Below are 12,200 nucleotides of genomic sequence, written 5' to 3'. Positions count from 1 at the left end.
ACAGCCGATAGTGACTGGTGTGCTCGTCTTCATCTGCTGGGATTTTGCCTTCTTGTGAGGGCTCATGGTGAATTGCATGGAGTCCTGAAAGAGCAGAAAGTGTGTGAAGCAGTCCGTTGTTTTTTCAGGTTCCATACACAAACTATATATATGATTAAGAAACTTAGTGGACGTCCACTTAAGTTGACATAAGTTTATATATATATATATAAGTTTATATATATATTGCTAATCACCTTTGAGCCATTTATATAAATTCATAAGTATGATGCTCCAGAGTTTTTTAAGTTGCCAGGGCTTCCATTTGGAAACGACCCCGTGTACCTTCTTCTATCTATAATCAAAATCCAATCATGGTCTACAAAAACTTGAATCTAGTTTGAGTCTGTGAGTGTACTGAAAAGCATGTGTTGTCCTATATTACTTATACATATGTGCCCTAATGGCTTAGAAGACCATTATTCATATTCGCTTGTGACTGATGTTAACCAATTTAGCAGAATAGTGTGGTCATATCTCCAATCTAAGGTTTTTCTTATTCCATGTTGTAAGAAATATTTGAAATATCATCTTCTGAAATTTTCATGTTAAATTCAGCCTTTTGCATTAAGGTTTGCCTATTTTAGTTACAAAATATTTCGTCTTATTGGTGGAATTTACCATTAAAAGGGGAGGGAAATTGTCCTAATCCTCCTTTTGTGTTTCTTTCATCTTTTCCTTTGGCAATAAAGAATTCTAAAGTGGATTTTGACATGTTTTTAGTTTTATATGCATGCTCATGTAGGGATTGTTTCCACTTCTCTGTTCTCACTAAAATAAAGTCAATTGTAGAGCAAAAGAGTGCTCGAAAAAAAAGATTGAAAACCTCTTAAGGATGTTAACAGTTTAAACTGGTGTCAAACTTTCTGGTTAATGTGGCTATTGTCAGGGAGACAACTTTGCAGTAATACCTTGAATGTCAGGTTGTTGGTTGAACCTACATGATTTGATCAAGCAACTTAATAAGCACATGTAACGAGACAAATTAAGAAGACAATAACTGTAAGGAAATTGCATCTATCAAGACAAATCCATATACTTGTACTGATTTGTTTCTTCATATAACAAATTGAGCTACATGAACTTGTTTGGATGGTGGAACAAAATTCATTGAAGCCGGGAACGTGGAGCACTATAGCGAACCGCGACCCGGGTTCAATCATCTCAAATTCGCGTGGAATACAATCAGATTCACTAACTCCAGCGACCTGATTCAGTAGTCATACCAGTTAAAATTTTTAAAAAATAACTATTTTTTAAAAGAATCATACCCTCTTTAAAAGCACAAGTTAGGAAAAATCTTTTAGTGGACATAAATGCCATTGAAATTCAAATTAATCCATTAAATAAGAGTAAGTTGATAAATTGATGAATTATTATTGGATATACATAGTATGAAGATAAGAATATAGTTTAAATTGAAATGTAAGCCTAAATGAAATTATTAAATGCCAAATTTACAAATGTTATACAAGATGAATGACGTATATGCAAAAACTAAATAAATTAGTGAGATAAATAATGTCCGTCCAAGAGGTCAAACCCAGGAACAACGCAGACCTACAAATGTACATAATGTGGACGAGATATTTGCAAAATCCACTAAACATATTAAAGAGGAAATTGTTCTGAAAATTATAAAAAAGGAAAAGTAAAACAAACGACGGCGATATGAGAACACAACGTGGCGATCTCTCACTAACTAAAATTTAAGTAGTTCACAGTACTACATAAATAGTTTCTGTCAAAAGAAGAGAGTATTAGTTTAGTCCCACATTGCTTGTGAGACTAACTTGTAACTAATTCATCTTTATAAATAAAGTATAGAGTGAGGGGATAACTCTCAAATAATCTCTTTTTTCTCCAATCTTTAACATGGTATCAGAGCCTCCCAAATCCTAAACCTTAACCCTAATTCTCTCTGCAACTTGTTCTAACCCTAATCCTAATTCCTAAACCCTAGCCGCCGCCTCTCCTCTCTCTCGAAACCCTAGTCGCCGCCTCTTCTCTCTCTTGAAACCCTAGCTGCCACCTCTCCTCTCTCCGCCTCCTCTCCTCTCTCTTGAAACCCTAGCCGTCAAAGATCAAATCCATCATTGCCTGATTCGTCCACCACCGTTGTCACTTGTTTTGTTCATTGCCACTTGCTTCCTCGACAACTTTGATATCTTACCTTTCTCGGTGTTTCCTCGAGTTCAAACTTAGATTTGATCTTGAGAAGAATGTTTATCTTATCTTGTTAAGATATTCACTTTAGTTCTTATTTTCACAATTGAAACATCAATGTCAAATCTCCTTCACGTCTGACTCGGATCGTTCAATTTGTGGTCCACGGAGGAAATTCCAGATCTAGATCCACTTCACCGATCCGATATTCATCGACAACTCCTGCCCGTCATCGATGATCGCCGCTTGCTTTATTCGTTGTCACTTGCTTCCTCGACAACTTTGATATCTTACCTTGCTTAGTGTTTCCTTGAGTTCAAATTTGATTTTGAGAAGTGTTTATCTTACCTTGCTAAGATATTCACTTTAGTTTTTGTTTTCACAATCGAAACATTAACGTCAAACCTCCTTCACGTCCGACTCGGATCGTTGAATTGGTGGTCCACGGAGGAAACTTCAGATCTAGATTCACTTCACCGATCCGATCTTCATCGACAACTCCCGCTCGCCGTCAATGATTGTCGCTATCATGTCCCTTTGTTTTCAGATCTGACTTAGATTTGCGAATTGTTCTCAAAAAAAATTTGGGTTCTTGAATTTTAATCTTTAGGTTTCATGTTAACCTTCAGACTCTTGCATTTTAACCTTCGGGTTCTTGTATGATAACCTACGGGTTCTTGTATGATAACCTTCGAGTTCTTGCATTGTTAACTTTCGGGCTCTTGGACTTGTTCAACTTGTGGAGAGTATCGTCTTGATCTCTACTCGTCTGTTTCATGATGGTCGGATCTGAGGAACTTAAGAATTTTGAGTTAATGGTCCAGACGAAAGTTTCAGAGATATTTTCTGGTAGATACACTGATCGGAAACTTGATGAAATTAACTACTTTCAGGAGAAACGTGTTATTGAAATCTACGTGGCAGGCCGAGTCAAAATTGGTCATTTATTGACGGACCCTCCTACTCCGACACTGGAGTCTTGGACATTAGATGATAGTGTCCTCTTACATCAGATTCTTAATACTATGGAACCTAAAATTCGGGATTTAATCCTTCATTGTATGATAGTGAAGAAACTTTGGTGTTTCTTACAAGATCTCTATGAGGGTACCAGTAATATTAATCGAGCATATAAAGTTATTCAAGAGTTGTTTCGTAAAAAACAGGATGGTAAACCCATGGATGATCATTATGGTGAGTTTAATCGTTTGACTGAGGAATTTCGTCAGATTTTTCCTATTACTAGGGATGTAAAACAGATGTAAAATTAATGAAACAAATTTATGGTACTCACCTACTTGGATACCCTAGATTTTATTTACTCTGCTCGACTATAAATCATGGGGAGTTCCGTCATTGGTTCTTTGACTGAGAGTTATCACTTTTCGGAGAACGCTGTCTCTGCACAGCCACTTACATCCACCGCGGATCGCTTTGCGCTTGTCACTCAGAGTTGACTGTCTTATGGACTAAGGGACCATACTGGTGGTCCTGGAAGCGGTAGAGACAACTTTGAAGGGAGAGAAGGTTATCGTACTGGTCGTTCTGGGCTATGTTGCACGGATACGGATACGAGACACGGATACGACACGGACACGGATACGGGATACGGCAAAATCCAAAAAAATAGGATACGGGGATACGGCGAGGAATTTTTTTTTCAAATTATTATTATATATAGAAAATTTTATAAATTCAACTAACAATCTAAATTATGAATCTATCACAAAATAACAAATTTGTAAACAAAAAGGAATTGGAGTACATACTCATTCTATCACAAAATAACAAGTTTGTAAACAAAAAGAAATTAGAGTACATACTCTACTCATTCTATCACAAAATAATAAGTTTGTAAACAAAAAATACATGTCAATGAAATTCATTTGTGTAATGTTAACAATTCATTTGTGTTAAGAAACTGAAATTGAAATTAAAAAATATTCATATGAATTAAAACTGAAATTAAAACTAAAATTGAAAAAGATAAATTACCAAAAGAAGAATAGGATTTCAGCAGTATCACGAAGCTGCATAAATAAAAAAAAGTTAGTTTTCTCAAAAAATAAAAATAAACATAAGAGATGAAGAGATCGACGGGAGATTGAGAGAGACTGAGAGAGAAAGCGATTAAGAAAGAGAATAAGAGAGACTGAGAGAGAGACTCGGGAGAGATCAACAGAGAGGGAGAGACGAAGCGTCGAGAGAGAGAGAGAGAGAGACTGACCTGTGACTTTGAGGACGAGCGTCGAGCGTGGAGGACGAGAAGATCTTCGTCGAGCGTCGATCGTGAGGTCGAGGACTCGGAGACTTCGTCGAGCGTCGATCGTCGAGGTCGAGGACTCGAAGACTTCGTCGAGCGTCGAGGTCGAGGAGATTAGGGTTTGAGTTGAGGTCGAGCGAGGAGATTAGGGTTTGGGTCGAGGTCGAGCGACGAGGACGCGGGATTGGGTCGAGGTCGAGCGACGAGGACTCGGGATTGAGTCGACGTCGAGCGACGATGATGCGGGATTGAGTCGAGGTCGAGCGACGAGGACGAGGGAGCAAAGAGACCTCAGATTTGTGGTGGCGTCGGCTTCAGGTAAGTGAATGTTAGGGTTTTGTTTTGGGGGATTGGGTTTGGGTTTCGGGTTTAATTTTTTTCATCCGTTTATTTTTTTTTCTTTGCACAGCCGTATCCCAGACGTGTCCCAATGGATGTTTGACCGTGTCCCCCTATGTTGACCATTGACCCGTGTCGGGCACGGGTGCGGGGCCTCTGGGGGTGAATCCGTGCTTCATAGGTTCTGGGGGCCGAGGTCGTCAACGAAGTGATCGTGAAGGTCCATCTCAAGACAAACATACTAATAGCGATGACTCAGTGAAGACTTGTAACTAATATCACCAATCAGGACATCTCAAATATAATTGTCCTGAATTGAAGAAAAAAAAGAAGGCCAATGGTGCTTACATGGTCGTTCAAGACAACTTCACCTCATCTGATAGTGAAAGTCAACTACATTCAGTCTTTCATGATGCAGAGCTGCAACGTTAATTTTAGTAATTTTAATTATTCAGTAGTATCAAAGTTCACAATCATCACCCCCTTCTTTATCCACGACTCTCAAAAGTGTAGGTACCTCTTTATATTTACTTACATCATCTTCGTCTCATACTTGGATTTTAGATACAGGTGTCACTGATCATATGACTGGGAATCAAGGTATCCTATCCTCTCTCTCCATCTAATTCAGTTATGTTAGCTGTTGGTTCACGTACGCTTGTTCAGGGTGTCGGCAACACCAAGCCTACACTTAGTCTCCCTCTTTCCTCCGTACTCTATCTTCCTAGTTTTTCCTATAACATTTTATCTGTTAGTAAGATTACTAAATTACTAAACTGTACTGTGACATTATTCCCCACACATTGTGCATTTCAGGATCTGATCACGAGGAAAACGATTAGGACAGGACATGAGCAGAAGGACCATTATAAGCTGGATTTGGGCGCCAAATATTTCGCTTGTATTGAAAATTCATCAGTTCTACAATACCATTGTCAGCTAGGGCATCTATCTCTCTCTGTGCTTAAGCTTCTAAATTTCCAGTTTAAATATCTTTTCTCTTTAGAGTGTGAGTCGTGCCAACTTGGTAAACATCATCGTGTATCTTATCCTAATCGAGTCAATAAGAGAGCTGCAAAGCCATTTGATCTTGTTCAATCTGATGTCTGGGGGCTATGCCTAATAACTTTTAAATTAGGATTCGGTACTTTGTCAGTTTTGTGGATGATCACTCTCGTGTTACTTGGATTTATCTTCTCAAGTCTAGGTCAGAAGTCTTTTCTACATTTAAACTCTTTTATTCTGAAATACTCAATCAATTCAAGACTTCGATAAAAAAAATTCGATCTGATAATACAAAGAAATATTTGGATGACAACTTCACTAGTTTTCTTAAACAATATGAAATTCTCCATCAGTCTTTTTGTGTTTACACTCCATAACTAAATAGAGTTGCTGAACAAAAGAATAGACATCTCATTGATATTGCTCGAACCTTGCTATTTCATCATCACGTTCCCAAAGAGTTTTAGGGGGAAGCTATCCAAACAGCATGTTACTTGATTAATCGAATGCTCTCTTCTGTTCTGCAAGATAAAATTTATTTTAAAGTTCTATACCATAACGATGATCTCTTTTCGCTTCCTTCAAAGAGGCTCTCTGTGCTTTGTTCATAATCACAGTCCAAGCAAACAAGTTTGACTCTCGGTCTATTAAAGGCATTTTTTTTGCTCCTCCCGAAAACATAAATGTTAAGTATTTTTGTCCATCACTCAATCGTCTTGTGTTATTTGATGATATAACATTTTTTGAAGACAAACCTGATTATTCTAGTTCTCCAACTCCATTATTATCGGATGAGTATGACTATTTAATCATACAAGAGTCATTGGTTAATAGTGGTGGTTCATCTACTGACAATATTATTTGCATTACTGGTAAAGATTTCGCTCGGTTTAACGACCCAATTTAAGTTTATCATCGTCGCTCTGCTTCTGCTCCTAAGCCAACGTCGGTCTCAGCACCACATCCTCCGCTAGAAGAACTAGAATCAATAAGTGCAAATTTACTTCATTCTGCGGAAAACCTTCCTATTACACTTCAAAAAGGGACACAAACTTATAATCAACATCCTATTTCTAATTGTCTCTTATGATCGCCTCTCCTTCACTTTTCGATCTTTTGTTACTTCTCTCGACTCATATTTGATTCCCAAGAATGTGTCAGAAGCCCTATCTATTCCAGGTTGGAATCAAACGATGCAAGATGAAATGAGGTCGTTACGATAGAACGAGACTTGAGATTTGGTCCCACTTCCACCAGGAAAGCGGCCCGTCAGTTGCAAATGAGTGTACACTGTCAAATTGAATCCTGATGAAACTTTAATATGCTTAAAAGCCCGATTGGTTGCTAAAGGTTATTCGCAGGTGTATGGCTTAAATTACTTAGATACATTCTCTCTAGTGGCAAAAATGACATGTTCGCATTTTTATCTCATTAGCAGCGACAAATCACTGGCCACTTCATCAGTTAGACATCAAGAATGCAGTTCTTAATGATATTCTAGATGAGGAGGTTTACATGGAGCAACCACCAAGTTTTGTTGTTCAGGGGGAGAATGCGAATGTGTGTAGGCTGAAGAAATCACTTTATGGTCTAAAGCAATCTCCGAGAGCCTGGTTTGAACGTTTTGCATCGGTTATTCAAGAATTTGGGCTCTGTCGTGCACAGAAAGATCACTATCTTTTGGCGATTTGAGAATGGGAAACGAAGTATGCTTGTTGTTTATGTGGATGACATTGTAATTACAGGGGATGGTGCTTCTGGTATTAACAGCCTGAAGAAGCATTTACATACACATTTTCAAACTAAAGATATTGATTCCCTAAAATACTTCCTAGGCATTGAAGTCGCAAAGTCAAGGAAGGGTATTCTTCTGTCACAAAGAAAATATGTCCTGTATATGTTTTTAGAAATTAGGATATTAGGATACAGAAGCAGTAATTCTCCAATGGATGTGAACTCAAAACTACTACTAGATTAGGGGTAGCTTCTTGAAAATATTGGACAGTATAGAAAATTGGTGGAGAAATTGAATTATCTGACGGTGACCTGACCTTACATCACATTCGCAGTTAGTGTTGTGAGTCAGTTATTGTCCACACCAAGAACTACTCACTTGGATGTAGTAGTGAGAATTTTGAGGTACTTGAAGAAGGCTCCTGGACGAGGAATTCTCTACTCAAATAAAAGACACCAGAGTTACAGGCTTCTCTGATGCAGATTGGGCTGGATGTTCTTTTGATACGAGATCAACTACTGGATATTGTGTCTTTCTCGGAGGAAATCTAGTGTCATGGAAAAGTAAAAAGTAAAGTGTTGTATCTCGCTCCAGTGCAGAATCAGAATACATAGCTATAACAAATGTGACACGAGATTGTTTGGATCAGAGACCTATTGACAGAAATTGGTCTCCCTCCATAATGTCCCATGAATTTATATGACGACAATAAAGTAGCAATTCACATTGTTGAGAATCTCGTGTTTCATAAAAGAACCAAACACATTGAAGTCGACTGTCATATAATCTGCAAGAAGCTCGAGGATAAAATCATCACGACGAAACATGTATCGACAATTGACAGACATTCTTACTAAACCACTTGGTCGAACACGTGTTAGACTTTATTTGTGACAAGCTAGGCATGCATGATATATATGCTCCAGCTTGAGGGGGAGTGTTCGAAGAAAAGAGTATTAGTTTATTCTCACATTGATTGTAAGACTAACTTGCAACTAATCAATCTCTATAAATAAAGTATAGAGTGAGGGGATAACTCTCCAATAATCTCTTTTATCTCCAAACTTTAACAGTTTCAAAGTTTAATTATACTATTTTTATTTAAATAGAACTCTATTTATAATTGTTATCCTCTCACATGCAACATCACATAAGCCAAGAAACTACAACAATTTTCGTAGCACTTTTATCTCCTTCTACATATATTTGCCATTGTTATTTTCTTTTTATTAGATTAGATTAGATTATGTTAAAGCAATTAATTATATTGTATATTTGATTTTTTTTCATATTAAGAAATATTAACAATTTTCACAGCACATTCATCTTTTTTTTTTCTTATTAGATTAGATTAGATTATTTTAAATCAAGTAATTATTATTGTATGTTTGATCTTTTTTTCAGATCAGAAATGACAACAATTTTCATATTACATTAATCTCCTTCAACAAATAAGTGCCTTTGTTATTTTCTTCTTATTAGATTAGATTAGATTAGATTATTTAAAAATTATGAATTATAAAATGTGCCTTTGTTATTTTCTTCTTATTAGATTAGATTAGATTAGATTATTTAAAAATTATGAATTATAAAATTACAATAATTTTCACATCATTTTTTAGATTAGATTAGATTAGATTATTTAAAAATTATGAATTATAAAATTACAATAATTTTCACATCATTTCATTTATTTTCTTCGTATTAGATTAGATTAGATTATTTTAAACCAATTACTTATATTATATGTTTGATCTTTTTTTTCAGATCACAAAGTTTAATTATACTATTATTACTTAAATAGATACCGTTTGTATAAAAATCAACGAGAATCTCACACATATCTTAGATCTCAATGCTAATTGTAATATTTACACATAAGTGTTGGTTAAAATAAATTTCATGTATGTGCTTCACTTATATAATCCTAATTTAACCGGATTAGATAATTTAATTTTTTAACACCCAAACTCTTCCATATAACCAAAATAGAGTAGCAATGCTATATATATATATATATATATATATATATATATATATATATATATATATAGATATATTGTATAAAAACCAAAGAGAATATCACACATCTTAGATCTCAATGCTAATTGTAATATTTACACATGGGTGTTGGTTAAAATAAATTTTATGTATGGGCTTAACTTATATAAACCTACTTTAACTGGATTAGATAATTTAATTTTTTTAAGACCCAAACTCTTCCACATAACCAAAACAGAGTAGCAATTATATATATATATATATATATATATATGACTACAGATATCTTGAAAATGAACAAAGAAAACCACACAAAAAAATCATATTAATAATCCACACACACTGTTTTCAAAACCATCATTCTCCATCTCCATCTATTATATATCCACATACGAAATTAAGCTTTTGGAGTTTCCCCTCACCAACTACGCTATTGATCAACTCTCCTTTTCTTTCGTACTTCAATTGTATAAACATTCATTACGATGAGGACTCACATTAGTCCTTTGCCTGCCTTGAACATTCAATAAAAAAAATAATATACTAAACCTTGTAGTTAATTAATAATGAGATCATATCATTATAAACAAACTAAGTAAAGATTAATAATTCTTAAGAATGTACTATGTTCTCCTATCTTCTATTGCAAACTTGTTAGTTGTTTTTTCTGGCCCCAAGAGATTTTCAAAATAATCATCTATTTCATAAATTTTTTAAAAATATTTAAATAAAATTTATGGCAAATGTAACAATCCATGTTTAACTTAAAAATGAATCTCACTTATTTTATAGTAAGAAAATAAACAAGAAAATAATTTTGATATTTAACCACGCGCATTGCACGTGCACAAGAACTAGTAAACTACAAAATGTGAGAAATTATGCAAATAAGGTACGCATACCTTAATTGCAACATGATTCTCATGGTTCTTTTACCATTGCTGGTATCAACTAGAATATTTTTTAAATTTGACTCTTGCAAATCCTATGATTCGTACATTTAAGAACCAAACCAAAAGCATCCCAAATTTCTGGGCGTATCATGTAAACCTACCCTCTCGCACCCGATTCCTAATGAGTGGCTTACCACGCTCCTGTACCGTCCCATGAACCGGAATGAACCGGGTTCCGTTGCAATTATGGAACAAATCTTTGTTGCTCAGAGTTGAAATGTCATTTGCATCCATATAGCCATTAGACATAAAATTTAAGTAATGAGGGCCATTCCTGAAATCAATTATTATCACATGGAACTTTTGTAGGAGGATCTGATGATAGTTAAATTATTTAGTAAATGTTATCTTCTAATATAATCTGAGCTTTATGATGTAATTTGGTAATTATAGATCTACCTGTAAACCAAATTAAAATATGATTTCTGTCATCAATGCATTAAATGATTACTTATTAGTCATTAATACACCTCTTGACATCTTTAGTGTATAAATTTTATGAGGTAACTTCAAGCATCCTCGTGTAACGTCATACATGATACCAGCGAATCCTTCATTACAAGATCCGTTGCAACATATTTAGTAGGAAGGTGATATTTGCAACACTGCAGACCTCTTACTAGGGGGTTCTCTCCACTTTTATGCCTCCTTCCATTCTCTTCCCCGTTAAAAGAAGGGGGAAGGGGTGTTTTTTGTCTTGTTTTGTTTTGTGTTGTTTTTTTGGGTGCGGTTTTTTTTTTTGGGTGGGGTGGGGCGGGGTGCAGAAAGGGAAAAAAAGGGGGGAAACCCCTTTTTTTGTCAGCCTAGCCCATTCCGAAGTTATTGTTTTGTACTCTATTAGTGCCAGTATGATATCATATTATCAGTTTATTGCCACATCCTATCAGTCTTCTTAGTGAAAATGTAAACTGTTCCTGCCATTGATACTGCTGCGCTGATATAAATGGGGGTAAGTGTGTCCCTCCACGGGGCTGATTGGTGTGTCACTGATTGGGCACACATGTCATCAGTATACCCAGGTCATAGTTGATGACTTGGATGTGTGCCATGTCAGGAACACACTAGCCAGCACCATAGAGGTACACACCCAACCCCCATTAGTCATATATATAATTATTAATTGCCTTCAAAATTGTTAACTACAACTTGAAAAACAGAGCTGCATCTGGACAAGGAGCACTACGATCTCTGCAAAATCTCCCATTCCAAACAGGATTCCAGTATTCTGGTAGGATGAGATTCTCTAAATGTCTACACACTATTGATCAAATGGGACAGTTTTTTAGCAATTCTTTTTTCTCTTTGCAGGTCAATCTGACTCGTTAGCAGTATGGAGGCTCCATTATTATCAATGGGCAATGCAAATTTTTGAGCAGCATGGTATGAACGAAGGTGCTTGCCAGTTCGCTCTTGCTGCTCTTGTGCAGGTTGATGATGTTCTTGGCCTGGAAAGTGGAGATAATGATGAGTGCCTTCCTGAAGCTGCAACTACAATTAGGGGAAGACTCTGGGCTAATGTCTTCAAATTCTCTTTAGACCTCAAGCATTATCGGGATGCTTATTGTGCCATTATTTCAAATCCTGATGAGGATAGCAGAAGTATTTGCTTGCGGCGTTTTGTTATTGTTCTATGTGAGCTTGGCGCAACAAAGGTTGTTTAGATCTTGTAGTACTGTTTGTGATATTTTTCTTTCTTCAC

General features: G+C 36.0%; 1 protein-coding gene across 1 annotated transcript in view; it reads left to right on the top strand.

Annotated features, from left to right (window-relative positions):
* LOC109841624 (nuclear pore complex protein NUP160) overlaps positions 1 to 12,200 on the top strand; it is an 80,034-nt gene that overhangs the window by 58,087 nt on the left and 9,747 nt on the right. The window contains 3 exon segments of the mRNA XM_020410577.1: positions 1 to 128; positions 11,659 to 11,729; positions 11,810 to 12,153. The exon segment at positions 1 to 128 is cut by the window's left edge and continues 5 nt beyond it. Of these exon segments, the coding sequence (XP_020266166.1) occupies positions 1 to 128; positions 11,659 to 11,729; positions 11,810 to 12,153 (543 nt within the window).

Source organism: Asparagus officinalis, chromosome 5 (genome assembly GCF_001876935.1).
Source record: "Asparagus officinalis chromosome 5, Aspof.V1, whole genome shotgun sequence".
In the NCBI taxonomy this organism is placed as follows: Eukaryota; Viridiplantae; Streptophyta; class Magnoliopsida; order Asparagales; family Asparagaceae; genus Asparagus; species Asparagus officinalis.
This window is presented reverse-complemented; position numbering and strand designations above follow the sequence as displayed.